Source organism: Schistocerca piceifrons, chromosome 3 (genome assembly GCF_021461385.2).
Source record: "Schistocerca piceifrons isolate TAMUIC-IGC-003096 chromosome 3, iqSchPice1.1, whole genome shotgun sequence".
Classification (NCBI taxonomy): domain Eukaryota; kingdom Metazoa; phylum Arthropoda; class Insecta; order Orthoptera; family Acrididae; genus Schistocerca; species Schistocerca piceifrons.
Genome location: NC_060140.1, coordinates 757,945,381 through 757,970,346, shown reverse-complemented (window position 1 = coordinate 757,970,346; position 24,966 = coordinate 757,945,381). Strand labels below are relative to the sequence as shown.

At 38.7% G+C, this 24,966-nt stretch overlaps 1 protein-coding gene across 1 annotated transcript in view; it reads right to left on the bottom strand.

Moving 5' to 3' along the window:
- The window catches only part of LOC124788265 (anamorsin homolog), a 46,534-nt gene extending 26,530 nt beyond the window's left edge, over positions 1-20,004 (bottom strand). Inside the window, exon 1 of the mRNA XM_047255470.1 lies at positions 19,773-20,004. Within this exon, the coding sequence (XP_047111426.1) occupies positions 19,773-19,983 (211 nt within the window). The 5' untranslated portion in view covers positions 19,984-20,004. The remainder of the gene's footprint in view (positions 1-19,772) is intronic.
- Between the last annotated feature and the right edge of the window lie 4,962 nt (positions 20,005-24,966).

Sequence of the window (24,966 nt, the reverse complement as noted above, 5' to 3'; positions counted from 1 at the left end):
ATAGAGAAATTAAAAATTAAATGTTCAGTGACATCTAAGAAGGAAAAAGTCAAAATTTTAAGTTTGTTCCCTGACTCATGATCAAGAGAAAAAATAGTTCATGAATTCAACATTTCTCATCGTTTGGTTAAACTAACCCGAAAATTAGTGAAAGAGCAAGCCATTCTTCCAGTTTTAGGAAAGAAGAAAGGAGTAGGTATACATGAAGAAACAATTAAAAAGATCCAGCAGTTTTTTGAAGATGATGAAAACAGTAGAATCTGCCCAGGTTGCAAAGATAGCAAAAGAGTTGTTATAAATGGAGTTAAAGTAACAAAGCAGAAATGACGTGCTGTCAAATTTAAATGAACTTTATGCAGCTTTCAAAAATTGTCATCCTGAATGCAAAATTAGAAGGTCAAAATTTTGTGACATCTGCTCTAAGTGGTGCATTTTGGTTGGAGCCTCAGGAACATACTCAGTATGTGTCGTTTATATCATCAAATTATCAAACTGATGATTGCAGGTGCAAAACTCAGTGATCTTAACTACAAAGAGTTACAATATTTAATGGTCTGTGATACTAACAGTTATGACTGCATGATGAGTTTGTGCCCTGGTAAGGAAACTGTTATTGAACTGTTTCACGAATATGATGAGGAAATGCCAGACAGTATTACCTTCAAACAGTGGGTCACAAATGACAGGACAGAAATGGTAAGTGGCTAAATCTCAGGAAGAGTACTTGGAATCATTAACTGATAACTTACAAAAACTCAAAAGTCACCACTATGTTTCTAAAATCAAAAGTAAGTTTTTGAAGGACAAGAAAGCACAACTTTATGAGCCTGAACGCATAGTGCTAGCTGATTTTGCAGAATACTTTACATTTGTGATTCAGGATGCAATACAAGGCTACCACTTGGTCAATGATCAGGCAACAGTGCATCCATTTATTCTCTACTTTAAAAATGAGAAAGATGTAATTTGCAGTTCTTCAATTTGCATTCTAAGAGACTACTTGGAGCACAACACTTTGGCTGTACATGTGTTTCAAAAGTATGTAATAAATTACATAAAAGGGTGACAAGCTGATATACTTTTTAGATGGAAGTGGTAGTCAGTATAAGAACAAAAAGAATTTTTCAAATCTGTGCAACCACAAAACAGACTTTGGGTTGGAGGCTGAACGGCACTTTTTTGCATCTTGCCCTGGTAAAAATGAATGTGATGGTGTAGGAGGTACAACAAAATGTGAAGTACAAAAGCCAGCCTACAAAGACCAGCCACAGACCAAATTCTCACAATACAGGACATGTATGTCTTTTGCAAGGCTAATATTAAAGGCATTGCCTATTTTCTGATCAAGAAACAAGTGGTTCTGCATATGAAAACAACACTTCAAACCAGATTTGAAAACAGTATAGCAATAAAAGGAACAAGGCATTTCTACAAATTCCTTGGCATTGCAGAAAGCTTAGTTCAATGCTACGTAACACCAGAAAACAAAATTTATGAGGATCATTGTGTCAGTAAAATTATATCTCTGTCTTTATCGCTGAATGACATAGTGGCACTTGTGTATGATGGACAGTGGTGGCTTGCAGAAGTTTAAAGAATAAGTTTGGAAAACGATGTTTTTGTGCATTTTTACCGCCCTGCTGGCCCAAGAACATCATTCAAGAAATCTACTAATGACAAAGTTAGGATACCAATGAAAAATGTTTTAAGGAAACTTTCAGTGCTTGAACTTACCACAGCAACTGGGAGGCCTTATTATATATCACAGAAGCTGTCGGAAGAAATAAGTGTTCTTAACATTCACCTCCAGTTTTAGGAACAGTCGCATCTCGAAGGATGTTAATTGAAAATACACTCCTGGAAATTGAAATAAGAACACCGTGAATTCATTGTCCCAGGAAGGAGAAACTTTATTGACACATTCCGGGGGTCAGATACATCACATGATCACACTGACAGAACCACAGGCACATAGACACAGGCAACAGAGCATGCACAATGTCGGCACTAGTACAGTGTATATCCACCTTTCGCAGCAATGCAGGCTGCTATTCTCCCATGGAGACGATCGTAGAGATGCTGGATGTAGTCCTGTGGAACGGCTTGCCATGCCATTTCCACCTGGCGCCTCAGTTGGACCAGCGTTCGTGCTGGACGTGCAGACCGCGTGAGACGACGCTTCATCCAGTCCCAAACATGCTCAATGGGGGACAGATCCGGAGATCTTGCTGGCCAGGGTAGTTGACTTACACCTTCTAGAGCACGTTGGGTGGCACGGGATACATGCGGACGTGCATTGTCCTGTTGGAACAGCAAGTTCCCTTGCCGGTCTAGGAATGGTACAACGATGGGTTCGATGACGGTTTGGATGTACCGTGCACTATTCAGTGTCCCCTCGACGATCACCAGTGGTGTACGGCCAGTGTAGGAGATCGCTCCCCACACCATGATGCCGGGTGTTGGCCCTGTGTGCCTCGGTCGTATGCAGTCCTGATTGTGGCGCTCACCTGCACGGCGCCAAACACGCATACGACCATCATTGGCACCAAGGCAGAAGCGACTCTCATCGCTGAAGACGACACGTCTCCATTCGTCCCTCCATTCACGCCTGTCGTGACACCACTGGAGGCGGGCTGCACGATGTTGGGGCGTGAGCGGAAGACGGCCTAACGGTGTGCGGGACCGTAGCCCAGCTTCATGGAGACGGTTGCGAATGGTCCTCGCCGATACCCCAGGAGCAACAGTGTCCCTAATTTGCTGGGAAGTGGCGGTGCGGTCCCCTACGGCACTGCGCAGGATCCTACGGTCTTGGCGTGCATCCGTGCGTCGCTGCGGTCCGGTCCCAGGTCGACGGGCACGTGCACCTTCCGCCGACCACTGGCGACAACATCGATGTACTGTGGAGACCTCACGCCCCACGTGTTGAGCAATTCGGCAGTACGTCCACCCGGCCTCCCGCATGCCCACTATACGCCCTCGCTCAAAGTCCGTCAACTGCACATACGGTTCACGTCCACGCTGTCGCGGCATGCTACCAGTGTTAAAGACTGCGATGGAGCTCCGTATGCCACAGCAAACTGGCTGACACTGACGGCGGCGGTGCACAAATGCTGCGCAGCTAGCGCCATTCGACGGCCAACACCGCGGTTCCTGGTGTGTCCGCTGTGCCGTGCGTGTGATCATTGCTTGTACAGCCCTCTCGCAGTGTCCGGAGCAAGTATGGTGGGTCTGACACACCGGTGTCAATGTGTTCTTTTTTCCATTTCCAGGAGTGTATATATTTTAAGTATGTCAAAATAATATAAATGTTAATTTCAGTGATATGAAACCTCCTGGCAGATTAAAACTGTGTGCCCGACCGAGACTCGAACTCGGGACCTTTGCCTTTCGCGGGCAAGTGCTCTACCAACTGAGCTAGAGAAGCACGACTCACGCCCGGTACTCACAGCTTTACTTCTGCCAGTACCTCGTCTCCTACCTTCCAAACTTTACAGAAGCTCTCCTGCGAACCTTGCAGAACTAGCACTCCTCAAAGAAAGGATATTGCGGAGACATGGCTTAGCCACAGCCTGGGGGATGTTTCCAGAATGAGATTTTCACTCTGCAGCGGAGTGTGCGCTGATAGAAACTTCCTGGCAGATTAAAACTGTGTGCCCGACCGAGACTCGAACTCGGTCCCGAGTTCGAGTCTCGGTCGGGCACACAGTTTTAATCTGCCAGGAAGTTTCATATCAGCGCACACTCCGCTGCAGAGTGAAAATCTCATTCTGTGAATTTCAGTGATGTTTCCACTTTCTGTATATAATTCAGTACCTTACTTCAATAACAATTGATTATATCCTGCCAAAATCACACATGAATATGCAAGAGCCATAAGATCATTTGTAGAGAAATGTGAATTATTTCCTCATTTTCAAAAATTCATATCTTTGTTGACAGTCAGATATCAATGTTGAAATTTTTTACAGTACATTGCTATCATATAGGTGTACAAACTGTGCAAAAATCATATTTTTATTTTCATACCCACCTGAGATAACTAAACCCAAACTTTACAAAAAATGAAAATTTTCAAATTTAAAAAAAATTCATAAAAAATTAAGGAAATATTTGTAAGTGTTCTTGCTCTGTATGAGGCTGGTAGTGTATGATGTCTAACTATAGGAAAAAACAGACACTCATAAATCACTCCTCCTTTGTTATTTTTTGGGCCTAAAAAGTGGATTTTTGAAAATTTGGATACCAAACTTTAGAGGTCATTTTGACTGGTTATTTTTTAATTTGGGGTACTTTGTGTAATAGACAGTCTCCAGACTAAAAATTGTCACATGCCTACAAATAAAAATGGCTGCCATCCAGTAAGGGTGCAAGATAAATTATTTTAAAAAACTGTTTTGAACTTCTCAATTATAGGGTAATCACATATAAAAAATTAAAATATTTAAAAATTGACAAGAAACCAACTTAATTTTTATTGGCCTACTTTATTTGAATTGACCCACTTCCTCTAACAGTTGATTGCCATTACTGCCGCTGAAGAGCGACTTTTCGTAATTCAGAAATATGGATTGTGTTACGTGAGCTGCTGGGTGTGCATAATTGATATTGGCAAATTTGTAGGAAATGCGAACGTCAAACACCATCTTGCCAAGAGACAGTAACACCTCACAGTGGGCTGGACCAGAAACTTTGTTACATCAACAGCTTGCAATGTCATCTGACCATGGCAGTTTGTCATAATGCATAATCCATTTGGAGAAATAAAAAGCGATGCAGACGGAGACTTTTTGTGTATGGGCATCATGGCTGTTGACCTCTAAGAAGACTTTCAGTCTTCGATTATTAATTCTGGGAGTGCCATTAGGGAGTGTTATGGGGCCATTACTATTTACCATTTATATAAATGATCAAGGTGATAATGTTCAAAGCTCCATGAGGCTGTTTGCAGACTATGCAGTTGTCTGTAGGAGGGCAGCAATGCCAAAAGACTGTAACGAAATGGGGGAGACGTGTGGAGCATCAACGACTAAATGGAAGTGTTGATCCTGAGCAGAAAATAAATGTAACATATCACTCATACATAAATAACAAGATCAATTCTTGTTTAATTACACTACTGGTGAAAAGTCACTGGTAACAGTAACAATCATAACAGACATACAAGTAACCATATGGAGCAATCTAAAAGTGGAATTTATCCACATGAAATTAACTAGGGTCATTCCATGTCAACGAGTCCTAAAGCATGTTCCCCTTGGCCATCTTCAATTTTGATGAAACTGTCTCTATCTGAGGGACCTGCATAAACTTCTGCAAAGTTTCAGGTTCACCTGTAACTTGGGTTGAGGTACTACAGCTAATTTTGTGAAGGCCACTTTTTTGGAGGCCGAAAAGTCACAAAGAAATCTTCAAGGTTGGCATGCCACTGTTCCTAATCTAAAAGAGCTATCCCCTTGTTTCAGGGCATAGTGGTACTACTTTTTGTGCTCAACACATAAATGGTGCAAGTAAAGTTTAAAAAGCAATGCCTTTGGCATAATCTCAGTTCAATGTGGGCAACAAATCATGTGACAAATTTGCCCCATAGTTTCACAAGGCATAAGTAGTGAGGAATGGGCACTATGGACTTGCTCTTTTGCCAAACTATTGTATGTCTGGCTATTAGACATGTCACGCATTAGGGCCTAGCTTGTGTTTTTAACTACTGTGCCACCATCCAGTGAATTTGATAAAAAATGTGAATGTACCAAATTATAACCATGTTCAAAATCATGTGTCTCAAAATGGACACCTGCCATGTTACATTAATTAACACAGTCACTGGAGCACATTTCATTCATTAGAAATACTTATCTCCAATTTGGTGTCTCTTTGAGTAAAGTGCGAAAATACCACCTACAATATGAAATGTTGTTGATTAAGTATACATTGTTTAAATATTCATTGTGCTCTTTATTTGGTGATTAATACAAAATTTAAACCTGCTTGTAATAGGTTCATTACTACATTTAACTGTACTAAAAACTGCTGCGTAACTCTTTTTTAAATACAAATTGCATGCTTATTAATTATTTCGTTTCTTTGTTTATAACTCTACAATTTGATGCTAGTGTCTGAACTTATCAAGTTTTTGCGATTCTTCAGTTTCTCCCGGCGTATTTCTTGCATGAACAGTCCACGGGTGTACCGCCGGTCCATAGTGTCCAACGGGCACAATATTTCAGCGATCAGACATGTCTCCATTGTCAGGTGCGCTAACGAATTGAGCTCCTGAGGGCGGGTGGCCATCTCAAATCCCCTCTCCCTGCAAGGTGCTCTCTCCGCAGCCGCGCGTCAGTAGTCGCTGAGACACTGGCGTCAGCGTCTGTAGTGGTGTCGGTGTAACTGCCTCGTCCACCCTGGTCGCCCGTTCTTTTTTTTGTGTCTTTTTAATTAGACTCAATGCTGGTACCCATTCCTTGCTGAGGTTATACAGGTGCAATCTCAGTTGATGAGTCCGTCCCTGGTACGAATTTCAATAGCCTTTCTAATGATGCTGTTCCAGTACTTAGATGTCTGTGCCAAGACCCTGGTATGTTAGTAGGCCATTTCAAGATTTTCGGAGAATTAGTGTTCTGTGACCGCTGACTTGTTGGGGTACCTAAGTCGGGTGTGCCTCTGATATTCTCGGCAACAATCTTCGATGGTGCGCACTATGTATCCAATATAAGTCTTCCCACACTGACATGGAATCTGGTATACGCCAGCCTTCAGCAAACCGAGATCGTCTTTGACACTTCCCAATAATGCTCATGTTTTATTGGGTGGGCAAAAGACAGTTTCTACTCTGTGTTTCCTCAATATTCGTTCTATTTTCCCTGATAGTGTGCCAGTATATGTTATACAGGCAGTGGCTGTGTCTTCCTCTGTGACTTCTTCCTTCTCCAAAAGCTGTAATGTAGAGGTGGGGCAGAGAGTACGTCTGATCTGTCATTCTGAGTACCCATTTTTCTGGAATACAGTTTTGAGGTGTTACCGCTCATGGGGTATACTCTCTGCATCAGAGATGGTGTGCGCCCTGTGCACCATTGTTTTTAGCACCCTATTCCTCTGTGAAGGGTGGTGGCAGCTATCTGCATGCAAATACAGGTCGTTGTGAGTTTTCTTCCTGTATACCCCGTGGTCCAGGGTGCCACCCACTCTTCTTTTGATCATGACATCCAGGAATGGTTATCTTCCTTCTGCTTCGGTCTCCATAGTGAATTTGATGTTTGGATGTATGGAGTTCAGGTGTGTAAGGAAGTCTAGGAGAGCTTGTCCCTTCCATGGGCCAGATCACAAATGTGTCATCCACATAACAGAGAAAACAAGTAGGTTTCCATTTGGATGATGCCAAAGCTTCCTCCTCGAAGTACTCTATATAGAAATTCGTGACCACAGGCAAGAGTGGGCTCCCATTACAACTCCTCCTGTTTGCTCATAGTAGGCTATTCTAGATTAATGAGAAAATACGTGGATGTCAGAACATGCCTTAAAATTTCAGTCATCTTCTCGTCAAATTTCTGTGCAATAAGCTCAACTGACTCTCAATGAGGCACCCTGGTGAATAATGAAACAACGTCAAAACTCACCCAGGATATCTGAGCCTTTCAGCTCGAAGTTGTCGAGACGTTTTACAAAATTGACAGAATTACGAATGTGATGAGGGCATTTATCTAAACAAGGGCTTAGTAATTCTGCCAGATATTTGACCAGCAAATATGTAGGTGCCATAATGTTGCTGACAATTGGGCGTAACGGCACCATTTCTTTGTGGACTTTAGGGAGTCCATAAAGTCTTGGCAGTACAGGTCCTTGAGGTGTCAATTTCTTGGTGAAACCCTCTGGTAAATCCACATCCTTGAGAAGAACCCTAGTCTTGTTCTCCACCTTCTTCGGGGGTCAGCATTGATCTTCCTGCAAGATTCGTCATTTAGCAAGCTCTGCATCTTCTCAATGTAGTCCTTATGGGAAAGAACAACCGTAGCACTGCCTTTGTCACCCAGAAAGACAACAATCTCAGGACTCGAGTGACTGCCCCCTCCCTGCTGGTAATATTCGACTTGATCGGTTTAGCTATCGTCGGACCACGGCAGGTTTACCAGCATACTTCTTCAGCTGCTTCAGGTGGTAGTCGCGCAGCAATCTGTTCAACTGCGCTGACAATGCCTGCTTCTCCGGAACAGAAACTGCATCCCCAGTCAGCTCAATGTCCGTGAGATTGATGACAGTCTTGCGTGGGGCCCCCGGTGACGGTTTGTCAGAGAAACGAGAGAATTTATATATCTGCCGTCCCGAGGCTTTCTTATGTGCAGAATCGGTGGTCACCCACGTAACCCCACCAATCCAGTCCCAGGTCTCAGAATTAAAATGATTGGCTAGTTGTTGATGTAGTTTAAGTAGTTCCTGGGAGTTGTACTCAAGGCTGCATCTGATAAAGTGCACCCTCTCACAAACCAAGGCGAGGCTAGTATGCTTCTTAATTCTCATAGCTGCTGCAGAATCAATGTGATGCGTGACCTTAGCAAAGTTTGGCACAACCTGATCAGCACGACATCTCTTCAGAAAAGCAAGAGCACTCAGCAAACGGCTCCTTCGGTGGCACAGCTTGTCAAATTTCTTCATGCTGCTATACATCTCCTCCCTGTAGAGGTAAATGATGTGATTCTTCAGTTTCTCCCAGCATATTTCTTGCTCGAACAGTCCATAGTGTCCAACGGGCACGATATTTCGGCGATCAGACATGTCGCCATTGGCAGGTGCACTGACGAACTGAGCTCCTGAGGGTGGGTAGTCATCTTAAATCCCCTCCCCCTGCGAGGTGTTGTTCTGCAGTCCGCGCCCGCTGCCGTGCGCCGGCAGACGCTGAGACGTTGGCTTTGGCGCATGTGGTTGCATCAGTGTAATTGCCTCATCCATCCTAGTTGCCCGTTCGTTTCCTTCACTAAGGGTCTTTCTAATTAGACTCAATGCTGGTTCCCATGCCCTGCTGAGGTTGTAGCTGCAATCTCGGTTGATGAGTCCGTCCCTGGTATGAATTTCAATAGCCTCTCTAAAGATGCTGTCCCAGTATTTAGATGTCTATGCCAAGACCCTGGTACGTTAGTAGTCCATTCCATGATTTTTGGACAAATAGTGCTCTGTGACTGCTGACTTGTTAGAGTACCTAAGTCGAGTGTGCCTCTGATTTTCTCGGCAACGATCTTCGATGGTCCGCACTGTCTGTTCCCACACTGACACGGAATCTGGTATATGCTGACCTTCCACAAACCGAGATCGTCTTTGACACTTCCCAATACTTCCCAATAACGCTCATGTTTTATTGGGTGGACAAGTTGTGGTTAAAATTGAGAAACAAGATCGAGACAATATGTGCAGTTACAGAAATGCAGGTTCCCCATGGCATTTAATGACATACAACACCTTAACAGGACTGAAAGCTGCAAAGGAACTTTCATTAGAACAACAAGAATTGCTTATTCGACAGAGTGGTTTATGCACTACTGAAAATGCTGAACTATGCTTCCATCATGACCTTTAGTACTACAAAGATTTGAATTTTTGCAAAGATCATGCTGCAACATTTTTAGTAAGAAAAACCATACAGCACGAAAAAAATTTGCACTCAATCAACATGGAAACAGCTGACCAGCTAAAAAGGATAACCACATCTGACATTAAACGAGGCCAAAAAATGTGCCCATCCTGTAGAAAAAAAGTTTTATATAATAAAAAATCATAAATGAAAGTTACGCCTCAATCAGATGAAGATGATGCGACTAATGTTTCTCACAATTTGAGTGCAAGCTTAACAGCTGTTGGAATACCACCTTTAAAATTTCAACGAATTGGTGCAAGGGATGCAACAGACTATGCATAGAGAAAAAGATATAAAGTTGAAGGTGCTATTATTAAGAAAATTGTAGAAGTTGGAGGATTTGATCCCAGTGAACTGGAGCAACGATGCACAAGCAAGCCATGTTTGACTTTTTTAGATTACAGCCAGCTGATCTAAGAATTGAGAAGAAGGTTACATATATCATATCATAACAAGAAAATTCAAATTTTAACCTTAGTTCCCTGGTCTATCATAAAGACTATGGAAGAATTTTGTGTTCCAGAAAGAATGGTAAGAAAGGCTGGAAAGTTAAAAGCTGAACAGAGAATACTGAAACACCCCAAAGGTAAATGCAAGAAAAAGCTTTCTGATGCTGTGAAGGCAAGAGTCACAGAGTATTTTTATGATGAAGAATTTAGCCACATTTGTCCACATAAAAATGACTATTACGGTTTGAATAGATGGAGAAGAGGTTCAAAAACATAAGTACCTGTTACTGAGCAACATAAAATAAGTGTTTGTTGCTTACCACAATAAAAACAGAATGGAAATCGGATTTTCCAAATTTTGTGAATTAAGGCCAAAGTGCTGTGTGACTGTAGGTGCAGCTGGTACACATTCAGTTTGTCTCTGCACACTACACCAGAATGTGAAATTAATGATAGCACACAGCCAATAAAAGAAGATTATAAAATTATACTGAGCAAAATTGTCTGTAATTTGGAAAAAGGAGGATTCCATGCTTCATTGCTGTGAAGTATGTCCAGGAACAGAAGCTCTAAAGGAGTACTAGGAAAGTGTTTTTGCAGATATTGATTGTCAGGCTCCAATTCAGTTTAAACATGAAGATGGTATCCATTCTTTCCAAAAGAACAGATACCACTGGTGATCTTGCAACTCTCAAAGAATGAAATTACAACGAAATCCAGACCATTGGCTGCTTACAGACATTGATAAATATCAACAGGGACAGTTGAAAATGTGTGCCCCGACTGGGACTCGAACCCAGGATCTCCCGCTCTATCCGATTGAGCAATCGAGGACAGAGAGGATGGTGCGACTGCAGGGACTTATCTTTGGCACGCTCCCCGTGAGACCCACATATCCCACTTAACTGTCCACTGCACTCATTACTCGTGGCAGTCAATCTACCGATTCCCATAAGAGTTCGAGCAATGCGACTGCATCCGCACTGAAGATCATTGGCCAGTAAGCCTACAATACAAATGTAGTGTGTGGACAGTAAGTTGGAAATGTGGGTCTCATGGGGAGCATGCCTGAGAAAAGTTCCTGCAGTCGCCCTATCCTCTGTGTCCTCGATGGCTCAGTCGGATAGAGCGTCTGCCGTGTAAGCGGGAGATCCCGGGTTCAAATCCCTATTGGGGCACACGTTTCCTACTGTCCCCATGGATATTTATCAACGTCTGTAAGCAGCTAATGTTTTGGATTTCACTGTAATTGCAGTTTAAACAATTGATTCAAACTCACAGGCATACAACTGAAACCAAAGAAATGACAGTTGAAGAATTCATTGAAGAAAAAACCAAAACTTTCAGCCCTTTCTGCTCACCACTACATTGTAAAGAACCAGAGTACGCATTTGCAACTGGCTAAAGAAGGTCTCAAACCAGGAGAATTGATTACATTAGCATTCCTTTATTCCTTTATTGTCCAAGATGCAGTTCAAGAATTTCATTGCGAAAATACCCAGCTACATCATATCCATTTGACATTTACTACAATGATAATGAAGAACTAAAAGTCATCTGCTACTGCATAATGAGTGATTGCCACTGATATGATACAGTTGCAGTGCATGTTTTTTTAACTTACTCGATCAAATCTCTGAAGTGCACTTTCACAGAAATTAAGCATATTAATTATTTTAGCGACAGTTCTCCTGCCCAGTACAAAAATTTTAAGAACTTCCTAAATCTTTACCACCATCAAAAGATTTTGGCATTAATCCAGAATGTAATTTTTTTCGGAACAAGCCATGGGAATTCACCATGTGATGGAATTGGGTGTCCAATTTAAAACCAAATCTTAACACCAACTGATCTGTTTGAATATTGCAAAACAAATGAGCATTGGATTTATTTACACAAAAAAGAAATTACTGAAGAAGCAAAAATTGATCAAAAAAGCATTTTGAAGATGGATGTACAGTTTCCGGTACAAGAGAGCATCACCATTTTGTGCCAATTGATGAAAAGTGACTTCAGATTCATAGAGTGTCAAATGATACATTGTCCTTCATAGAAAATGGTAAATTTACTTCTAAACATGTTGCCATTACTGAACTACAACCTGGTCAGTATTTTGCTTGTATTTATGGTGGAAAATGATGGATAGGAAATATCTGTGAAGTTTCATATGAAGAAAAAGATGCCCTGATTAATTTCATGCATCCTCATGGAGCTGCTCAAACATTTCACTGACCTGCTAGAAGAGAGATATGCTGGGTTCCAGAACAACATAATTGCAGCCATTCCAGTTCCACATATATCACTGACAGTACAGCAATACAGTTTGCCAGAAGCAATAGTTTTGGGCATCAGCAACAAATTTAAGGCATTCCATAACTTAAGAAGTCTGCGTTATGCCTTGGGAACCAGAAAGAGACACACACAACGCTTGAGAATCTGTCCGACACCCACATTCAGGCCTGGGAATCTGCTAGACACCCACATTCAGATTTGGGAACGAACCCACATGTGGTTGACCTTGCCTGGCTATCAGCCATGGGCCATTAGTGATGCAGTTCAGTCACTGAGATTGGAAGTGGCATAGCCACCATGGACCAACACAAGGGTTTTTCTTGAATGGATATAAATGTAGATGAAAGCAAGAAGGCCCATAAGACACATTCTGGCATTGGATTTTACCCACTAATAATGAAGATAGAGACTCTGGTACTTAAAAGCTTCGCTTTCAATATTATTTTGAAGCAGCAGTAAAACTGAGTATACATGCTAAGAAGCCTTTCTGTTCACAGCAAGCATTAAGCACACAATCATCTACGATATGTTTGCCTAATATGAATCATTTTTGTCACTAGACTAATCTTGGTATTGTAAATCACATTGAAGTTTCCTTGCAAACTATACAAACGTGACATTCCACTGGTGTAGTAAGGAAGAATAACCTAGCTACAGCTTACTGAAACTTAAGAGTAAGGTTGCAGTCTCGAATACAGTTTCAGTATGTGAATTACATCAATTTCTCAGTATATTCCACTGCAAAGTACAATATGCCACTCACAGCTAAATTCTTCTGCAGCAGCAACACATTTGCCTGGACATATTTAATCTTGGGAGGATGAGGAGGTTTGGGGAGGGAGGGGGCATTCTAACTAGTTTTCTGGAGCACTTATGTGGTGCCAAAAGAAAAGATGAAGTACAGCAGCCTGCTGATTTGCGTTTGGTTCACAAGTCTTAACATGGTCAGTCAGATAAAAGAATATTATAAACAAATGTCAAAGACTCCTATCCAACTCTTGGTGCACATTATTAAATTTTCCATCCTCTCAACATGGTAAAAAAACTACCAATAACATGCACTGACTACATAAGTATTTGATAAAGGAAACATCTTGCCACTGAACTGTTATCAACCTTTCTCAGGCAGTGTCATAAGAGACACTATTATTTTGGTGTAGAGTGACCTGAACCTTCAATGGGTAATTTAATGTGAAATCACCTGGTGGCTGTTGCCCTTATGTCACAGATTTTTCTGAAAATTTGGTGTAAGAATGTACATAACGAGTTAGGGTTAAAATATTTTTCTGGAATTTTTTGAGCAAAATTGTAATTAGGAGACCATTTTGAAATGTGGGCTCCTTCCACCAACTATCACTGAGAAGTAAAGTGCCTTCTAAGTTTGTAACCACTATAACTTTTTTTATTTATGAATCAAATTTATCCAATTTGGTGTCATTGGAAAGTAAAAGAATAGAGCTATAATATAAAAATTATTAAAGACCTGTGTCTAAGCAACAAATGTTTGAAAATTTTTAATTAATGAAATTTCTCACCTATTTTTTGTGCAAATTTCAGGATTTTTTTTTTTTCAGCAGAATCACAGATTGCCCTACTGTCATACTTTTCAACATAAAAAAAAAATCAGAAGGGTGTTTGTTCTCTATAGTTAGATCTTATACTTTTTCAATAATGCTGTAATAATTAATTGCTTCAAATAGCTAATCAACAATACATGAAACAACAATAAAAAATTCAGTCTAGCAGCAACACTCACATGCAACACAGGCTGTGTGTGTCAAGTTTTTGTGTGTCTGTACACTGTATATATCTGAAGGACTTTTTTGTCTTGATTTTGTGCTCCTTACATAAGGAGCCATTGTCTGGTAGGTTACTTGAAAGTACAGTCAAACCCCTTAATATGATAACGTTCGAGAAAAAGAGGCCCCTCAATACGAGACAGTGAAAAGGAACAACTGAAATTGAAAAGAGAAAGAATTCATCCAATTCATGGATAGTTGTGCTGTAATGTATAACCAGGGAGACTTAATTTGACTTCCATAAGTGTAATGGGTTGCATTTTTTCAACGCATTACAGTGCCCTCTAGTGTTGTATAATTTTTATGAAACAACGCTAGACCACCCAATCATATTATAACCTACAAATGTTTGTTGCAGTATGTGCTTTGTTTAATTTTATTTATCAAATATTATAATGAGTGTAAAAAGATCATGTATTTTATTTAATGTTTTTTTCACGTGTTTTTATACCAATTATCATTAGAAATAATGATATATTCATATAAATATTATTATTATTATTTATTAATAATAATTAATGTTGTTTCATACAAAATTATATTATGATCAATGGTTATTCATTTAAAAATACATTAAATTAAAATTTAGTCATATCTATAATTCCATTTTGAAGAGTTTTTATAATTAGTTATTACTCTTTAAATTATAATTTATTCAATGTATGATATCATCAATTTAATTATAAATTAATAAATTGTGATTTGTATATTAATTTATTTACTAAACGTAATTTATATACTTGAAATATATATTACCTTCAAACCAGCCATTAAACCACTCCATTTTAACAACATATAACCAAGTAATAAATATATAATTATTTTGTCATTGATTTTGTTATTGATAATTGAAAGTTTATTTTTAGGTATTTCATTTTAAAGGTTGTTAAGACATTATGTAAAATTTATTACTTATATATGATAATTCAAATAAAATAAATAAAACAAATTATAATAAACATAATTCAATTCCACAATCAGAGGTTTTATGTATTATGAATCTTACTCTGCTCCTATAGCAGCATCTGATTGACTATCATAAAATACGTCACATTATCAACGTGAGGGTTTTAGAATATCATATTGAGGAGTTTTACACATTGAGGGATCTGACTGTAATACAAAGTTGTTCCATAATGTGAATATTAGAGATCAGTTAATAAAGTGGTCATTAACTCTTTCTCATTTTCCCCTTACAGATTCTTCATAGTACATTCTTGACTAACAGAGAACAAGAAAAAGTTTCAAACCATCCAGTTCTTTGTTGATTTAATAGATATGTCAAACCTCAATCAAGCTGATATTGAATTATTGAAGCTAACACGCACCTGTGAAAACATTGAGAGTGTTTGTACTTCTCACAAAAGGCTCAATTTGGGAGCATTTGAAGACAGACAAAGAATTTACTGTGACCCTTTTAAGAAGCATGGTGAAAAGACTGCTAAGAAATCTTTGAAACCTATTCCTTTAACCATGGGAAGGCAATATAAAACTGTTGGACTTATCCTAGGTACCAAGTTGTGCATAACATGCTGTAAGGACATATTATCTCCTATGGGGGATAACCTTCCAGGGATGGATGAATGAAGTTGAAAATAAGAATATACACCAGATCCATCTACAGCTCTTCAAAAACTCAATGAAAGTTCTGAATTACTTGAAATTTCACCATTTAAGGTTACCAAGAGAGCACAAGACAAGCGTCCAGAATACATTCGATCCAAGTCTCGTCGCTTAGCTTTAAAATACCAGCAAACAGCATCAGAAGTGCTACATGTTCCAGTGAAAAATGTGTCTGAAGAAACTGGCAGTGTTGAATGTACAGACTGTAATACTTTACTGCAAAAACTTACAGAAAAATTCAGCAGAAGTTCTGTTAAAGAAAAACTACAAATACTTACCTTAGCACCAGCTTCATGGAGTATAGAAAAAATCCAAATGTTTTTTGGCACTACCGAATACATGGTAAAGAAATCAAGGGTATTGCTAAAACATGACAGTATTTTGTCAAAAGGGAGTTATAAAGTGGGAAACAGAATAGGTAAGGATGTGTTAAACGTATCCAGAATTTTTACTGTGAAGATGATATAAGTCACATTTCTGCTAATAATAAAAAAAAAATAAAAAAAAAAGACTGTCTGTCCCTTCAGAAAATGGAAAAAGAGTCAATAACACGAAAAGACTAATTTTACATAGGCCTAATCGGAAAGATGTATACATAGCTTTCAGAGAAAAATACCCTTAAGATAAAACTAGTTTTACTAATTTTGTGAACATAGGCCAAAAGAATGTGTTCCTGTAAACAGTCGTGGAATGCATAACGATGTGTACGCATGTATCACCAAAACGTAAAACTGTTAATGCATGCTGAACATGTGAAAGAACCGTACACTGAACTTCTACAGAAACTTGTGTGCCATCTGGAAAATGAGGAGTGCATGTTGCATCGCTTTTCTCAGTGTCCTGCCAAATATGAACTGCACAATTTTTTAATGGAGCTGGAGTCCTTACAAGATTGTTAAAATGTTGTTTCAAACAATGGACGCAAACTGATCGACCTACACTGGAGACATTAATGAAAACGACCAACGAATTTGTTGAGTATCTCATACAAAAACTTCAAAACTTAACATAATATCACAATGTATCAAAATCCCAGAGTCACTATTTCAAATCAGGAAAATACCTTCCCTGATGCTACATGCATCATCATAGTGGATTTTGCAGAGAACTAGACCAGTTTGTTTCAAGATGCTGCACAAGCATTTCACTAGCAGAACATTCAAGTCACCCTTCATCCTTTTGTGGTGTACTTTAAAACAGATGATTGCAGTAAGTCAATGTAATTGTGTTGTATAAGTAACTGTTTGAAACATGATACAAACACATTCTATGTTTTCCAGAAAACTGCTCTCACTTATATACTGGAACAGTTACCGCACATCCAGCATGTTATGTACTTCGTAGATGGCAGTTGTGCACAATATAAAAACTTTAAGAACTTTTTAAATGTGTGCCATCACAAGCAAGATCATGGAGAAACTGCAGAATGGAATTTTTTTGCCACTAGTCATGGCAGAAATGCATGTGATGGAGTTGGTGGTACTATTAAACGTTTAGCAACTAGAGCAAGTTTACAGCGTCCATATGACAGTCACATTTTAAGTCCAAAAGATCTGTTTACATTTGCCAAAACTCATGTTCCAGGAATAGAAACCTTTTATGTTACAACAGAGGAGATAACAAAGTTCACAAACATGTTACAAAAACGACATGAGACTGGTTCTACCATTCTTGGGACAAGAGTGAATCATTTTTTCAAACACTGAATGAAAACAAGTTGCTGATAGAGCATGTTTCATCATTTACTAAGTTCATTCAAGTTCCTCTTGGAATTCAAAGCACTGCCTCTAACACAATTAAAGAAGAAACATTTGTCACAGCTATCTACAATAACCAGTGGTGGAGATGAGTGAAGAATACAGAGATGCAAAAGTCAAGTTCATGAGTCTAAGTGGCCCTTCCTCAAGTTATTCATGGCCACTTCACACTGATGTTTGCTGGATACCTTATGAAAACATTTTAATGACTTTGCATGCTCCTAGTGCAAGCACAAGTACTGGTCGTTTATATACTTTTGAATCAGACATAATATTGTGCATTGAAAATTTGTTTGAAAGAATGAATGCTTTTTAGAATTTTATGAATGTGTTTTATGAGAACTGATCATCATTTGTGACCACTAGGTACGAGTCACAAAATGAAACGTGTATATCATTATTATTTATGTTCTTTCTGTTTTAAATGAACAAACACCCTTCTAATTTTTTTTTATGTTGAAATGAATGACAATAGCAATTCTTTGAGAGAAAATTTAAAATGGTGAAACTTGTGATTTTGACGAAAAAAATTCATGAAGTTTGTAAAAAAAAAAAAAAAAAAGTTGAAAAATGACTTTAATTACAGATTTGCACATATTTATTTGCACAGTTATAGGATTTTTATAGTTTAGTGATATAATTGGTCCTTCTATCTTTCTAAAAACACCAAATTGAATAAAACTGATTTATAAATAAGGGAGTTATAGTAGTTAAATACTTTCATCCTACCTTTTGTACTGATGCCAGACGGAGAAAATGCTAGACATTTCAAAACGGCCACCTGACTAGTTCTGATCTAAAAAAATATTTTATCACTTTCTATTTATCTACTTTCTTAAACAAAATTTTCAAAAATATCTGTGACATGATGGCAATGAGATTTCTTTATTTTGGGTGATTTTAAATGAAATGAGCCCAAGCCTCTTCTCATTATTTATACAAAGCAATCACCCTTACGTTACAGGTCAAAGCCGACGGGTGGAATCGGATGCCTCCATTCACCCAAGGTAAGCACTAGCCACCATACATGTTTCTCCATAAATTTCACTTGTGAATCATAACAATATGTACACTGACCCCATTAGCACTTGAATCAGACATTTCTACTGCCACAGTGAATGGAATAATTTGGCATGTCATATGGCAGAGTACGAGTGCTTTTACTGCTACTGACAAGAATGAATGCAGGATAGGAATGTATCACGCATATAAGTTCACTTCATTGAACCAGATTGTCATTGGCAGGAACATGGGTCACACCATCAATTTAAGTCGTGTAGGTACTGGGTTTTTCGCGCCCCATTATGTCGAGAGTGTACAAGATGTACCGTGAATCAAAGAAAATGGTAATTACCACGAGAATCAATGCCTTCAAGCTAATTATTATGTGCTATAACGACCCAACAAATGGGAGAAACGCAACAGCAAGGTGTTCACTAGTTTCACGCTGGACACCAAAAACGGGGAAAGCCATCCCATGCGTAATGATGCAACAGTGTACAGAAGCCACTATCCATGTTAAACTCCCCTCATTGCCAACACAGAGCTCCGAGATTAGCATAGGCACACTATGTATGAAAAAGATGTCTAGACTGATATGTTGGGTTCAACTGGACGAAGAATGATGACAAATCAAAAGTGGAAATGTGTACTGCATTCCAACAAACACCACATACATAGATGATAATGACAACGACATGTGAATCTTTGGTCTAATCATATGAATCCATATCCAGTCACACAATCCGACAAAAATACACACTATCCCAACTCCCTTAACCAGAGTCTGGGGACGCTCCACAGTGATGAGAGTCCCAATAATACTGAAACACTTGCCATTAATTATTTTGAGAGCAACTGCGTAATACTGTTTATAAATAATGGTCTTTACTTTTCTGAAGCACACATGAGGAATCAACCAACGTCCAGATGAATAATGTAATATTCCATTCATTCAACATGACAAACCTTGAATACATTATATTGCGAATAACAACTCCCTGAAATGTTAAAGGTTTGCCTGATGAACCACGTAACAACCGCACTAATACAAAATAGTTATATGAACAATTGAGAACGAGGTATCGTACGGTGACTTGCATTTTTGACATACTGTACAATACTATTCATACACTGGAAACAACACTTGCATCATCCCATGAATATTAAATATTACCGTTAGAAGTGCTACAAACAGAGAAGATAATCACGCAAGTACGGATGAAAAAATACACACCCATTGTTAAACGTTCCGCATTTTCCACCGCTACGTTCCCGTTCGCTCCCGTAACATTCCTCACTTCTTTCACTACATCTTCCAAAGTTCCTCCCGTCGATGACTTTCCCCACAACACTAACACATTCTGTCCTGCTCTTATTTCCTTCCACATTTTCTCGGTACGCTTATCGCTAACAACTAATTTCGGAACACACTCAAGCACAATCATAACAAACAGCAAAAATTTAATAATATCTCTGACTTGATATTTATTTGCATCCATAGTCCACAGAGTAGAAACATCTCTGGCGTGAGCATTGTGTTCTGCGCATGTCGTGAACACTAACCTGGAATTATCACCTTATCTCGTGGTAACTGTCACGTTTTTATACTTTCTTCAGACTTCGAAACTAATAATATTACTCATATTTATTGTGTTTTCACCATTTGTCCATTCGTAATAGCAATTTGAATTACTGTTGATGCTACAGCTTCAAAGAGAAATACATGGAAGGAGACAGTTCGTGTTACATGCATACGAAACGCACTGTGTCGCTGTGGTTAGATTTTGAAGAAATGTTTTAAATCCGTGCAAAATGCGTGTCATTTATTGTTAGTGATAAACATAAAAGGCTGTTTAAATCCAGAGCTCGAAAAATGGTCATTTCTTTTGATAGTTGTGAACCTTAGAAAAGATGTAGAAGCTAGGCGTTTTTCCGCTTTAAACATTTCTGATAGCTCAGGCGAACGTAATTCGTGGCCACTTTGTTTCAAACTGAAATATACTTCACATGTGGTAATATGTAACATCAAGAAACAGTTTTGTGTTTTATTCAAATCAAAACATACATGAAATATTCCACTCTTGCTAGGGTAGGATGCTTTGCAACACAGAGAAGAAAAACTGTGTGTGTGTGTGTGTGTGTGTGTGTGTGTGTGTGTGGGAGAGAGCACGAACATTTTAGACTATAGAAAATTGAAAGTAAACAGGAAGTTTGTATGAAATGAAGACATGCGAATTACATGAAAACTGGAAAATACGACATGCACAGAAGGAAATTTCAGCATTTATCTTAAATACATTTTCTGCACAAGTCTGGTACACAACAACTGCTTTCTTTATTCTTATCACAACTCTGGCATCTGTTGTATTTATGCAAGTTAACGCAGCTAAATGACAGGTAACAAATATTTAAGGGACAAAATAAACATATGCTTTATTCGCACAACACATATTAATACATTTGACTCCCAAATTATATTACGTTCCCCCATCAACAAAAACGGAACATGTATATTTCATAGAGTCTAATGCACACTGCACATCATATCTTGTGCGCCACTATGCACGCTGGAAAATGTTTTATGTAAGTCTGCAGGCTTTCGTGACCATTGTCACTGAAGTTAAAATCTTCTGGGTTGTGTGGCCGCGTCTTGTTTCTTCTAAGTTGTTTGACGTTTCGACCCCTCTGCTGCGATCTTCCTCAGGACCTTTTGGTGTCCACTACCGCTAGAACACTGCAGTAGTGGACACGAAAAGATCCTGAGGAAAATATCAGCAGAGGGGTCGAAACGTCGAACATTTTAGAAGAAACATGATGCAGACTACCAACCCAGAAGATTTTAACTTCAGTGGAAAATGTTTGTTCACACATCCCCAACACTCCCTCTTGAAGAAACATTTTTCAGATTCTCAACGCTATACATCCCAGGTTAAACCATAATGTTTCACCAGCTTCTGAAATTTGTCCTTACTGAGAGGCTTGGTTAGGAGATCAGATAATATTTCTTCCGTGCATAGATAACTGAGTATTATATTCCCTTGCTCCTTATGATGTCTTATAAAGTGATGCCTTATGTCAATATGTTTGGATCTTACACTGGTGACATTATTTTTTGCAAGTTTAATAGCTCCCATATTGTCACAAAATGTCACACTTGGCTTTCATGTTGGAGGAGATTCTATTTCACTCATCAGTGTACGGATCCAAAGAGGTTGTTGGATAGTGGAGGACGAGGCCACATATTCAGCTTCTACAGTACTCAAAGCAACAGTTCTTTGTCTCTTACAAGACCATTATATCAATCCTCCCATTAGCCTAAAACAACTTCCAGTGATGGAGAATCTGCTTTCCAACTCATTTCCCCAGTCTGCATCATAGTATCCTTCCAAATTTACATTTCCAGTTCTAGAATATTTTAACTTATAATCAGCAGTTACACTTAAATATCTGAATATTCTCTTGACTGCCATCCAGTGCTTTTCTCTCGGATCACTGCAAAACTTGCTTCATGCATTTGTGGCAAATGCAATGTCTGGTCTGGAAGTCTGTGCTAAGTACAGTAGACTTCCTACAGCTTCCAGATAGGGTACACTTTCCTTACATTTCTTGTCATCATCAGTTATTAGCAGTTTTGCATTGTTTTCCATAGGAGTAAAAACAGGTTTCCAATTTTCCATATTGAACTTTTCTAAGATCTTCCTTGTGTCCAGAGATGGTCAATTCATAATTCTTCTCTGTTGGCACTTAATAGAATCTTTGTGCCTAAGTATTTATTAATTTTCCGCAAATCATGCATATTAAATTCTGACTATAACTGTCCTTTTAAAAAGTCCATCTGGCTTTCACTATTGGCTAAAATAAAAAAAAATTATCTACCTATATGGCCATGATTACAGTTTCTTCATTGCTCCTTTTATGATATATATTGGGATCTGCCTTTGACTGTAACATGCCTAGTTTTACCAAACTTTTATGCAAACATTTATTCCAGCAATGGCTACTTTGCTTTAATCCATATATGCCTTTCTTCAAATCCCAAATTCTCCTTTCCCCTTGATAAGGTCGCTTAACTTCATCAGGTGGAATCACATATATTTCCTCTTCCAGTCTTCCATTCAGGTAGGCTGTTTTCACATCCATTTGCTGAATTAATAAGTCTTCCTTTACTGCCAGAGCTAAAAGATATCTTAATGATGAATACTTCACCACTGGTGACAAAGTTTCATTGTAATCTATTCCTTCTTTCTGGGAATATCCTTTAACTACCAATATGGCTTTGAATTTTGGTATTGCACTCTCAGGAGTTTTAATACTAAACAACCATCTTGTTCTTAATGGCTTTTTTCTTCAGGCATCTCAACCCATTCATACGTATCATTATCCACAAAAGATTGCAGCTCCTTTCCAGCAGCCTTTTTCCAATCTTGAGCATTTGAACTTGCTAAAGCTTCATCAACTGCGATTGGCTCATTGTTGATTGTTTGGGCAGCATACATTTCATAATCTGGATATTCTTTTGGTTTTGCTATATGTGAAGATTGCCTTAAACTGACTTCCTCTATTGAATCTTCTTCCTCAATTTGATTCTCGGGTAGCACATCAGGTTCCTATTTATTCTCGTCTTCCTCTGTTTCAGTTTCCATCTCTGTTTCAGCACTATCACACATTATGCATGGTTGCATTACTGTATCATTTTGACTACTTTCCTTTATTTTAGGTCTATAATCCTCCAAAAATACTATATCTCTTCTACTTATTGTTTTCTTATTCACAGGATTATGAAATCTGTAGCCTTTTGAATCCTCACAGTAGCCAACAAAAATATATTTTTGAGATTTTGCATCCCACTTTCCTCTTAATTGTTTTGGAATCTGAACCATGGCTTCACATCCAAAGACTTTTAAGTGCTTTAGATCCAGTTTCTTCCCAGTCCATACTTCATAAGGTGTCTTGTGTCTCACAGCTTTGGTAGGCGATCTGTTAATTAAATACGCTGCTGTTGACACAGCCTCTGCCCAAAAACACTTAGGTGACTCAGCATTGCTTAACATACTTCTTGCCTTTTCTACAATGGTTCTGTTGGCTCGTTCTGCAACTCCATTCTGAGAAGGACTGTAATGAATGGTAGTCTGATACCTAATACCCATTCCATAAACCGCCTGTTCACAAATTCTGATCTAATAATTTTAATTTTCTTCCCAGTCTGTCTTTCGACCATTTTGCAATAAACAACAAATATATCACTCACTTGATCCTTGCTACTTATAAAATAAACATGCATGTATCTAGAAAAATCATCTATGAATGTCAGGAAATAGCAGCTACCTCCTAAGGATTCATTGTCCATTGGTCCACAGAGATCTGAATGTATGAGTTGCACAACTTCCGTAAATCTGCTCTGACTCGATTTAAATGGCAATCTAGCCTGCTTCCCTTGCAAACACATGTCACATTGAACATCATTCATTCCATAATTTTCCATCCCAGTTGCCATATTATTCAGTAAAGTCATACTTTTCCTATTCAAATGTCCAAGTCTCCTATGCCACAAGAAACCTTTTGCAGCATAAACAGAGTGATTTCCTGTTTCAGCAGTATTTTGAACTGTATTCACTTTGTAAATACCTCTTACATTACTTGCAGTAGCTACAATATCACCACAAGGGTCTATCACTTTGGCTTCCTCTATATCAAAGATAACTTTATTACCCTTCATTACTATTTCGCTTATTGACAACAAATTAGTTGCAATATTGTTTACATAATGTGCATCATGAGCAGTAACAATTTCCTTTTCCCCATTCACAAGCATATTAAGATCCACTTTTCCTGCGAGTTCACACCTTAACTTAGAGCCATCAACTCTAGAAATTCCAATGTCTGTCCTTGACTGAACATCATACAAACCTGACGGAGCTTTGTTAATGTGCACAGACGCTCCTGAATCTAGGAACCATTCTGCATGATCGTCACTCGCGTCATTAAAAGAGTGAAAAACAGAAAATGCCTTACCTTTATCAGTATCTTTCTCTCAGGACTACTAGAATTAACGTGCTTCTTTTTCTTTATACTAAACTTTTCATTAAACTTTGAAGCAATATGTCCAATTTTCTGGCATCTGAAACATCTTATTGGCTTCTTCTTCTTGTACTTAGAGTATAAAGCGGACACTGTTTCTTTTTCTGGAGCATTAGAATCTGGTTCATACTTCATGTCCTGTAAAATCTTTACTTTAACTCTATCCGCTGTAATGGATATTCCCGAACTTTCCAAGCCCATAATCATTGGCGAATATTCCTCTGGGAGTCCAGCTAACAATAAAGTTCCAATCCATGCATCCACAATTTCAAAACCAATATTCCTCAGACGATTGGAGATTGAAATTATTTTATTCATCCATGCTTTTACACTTATTCAATCTTGTGGTT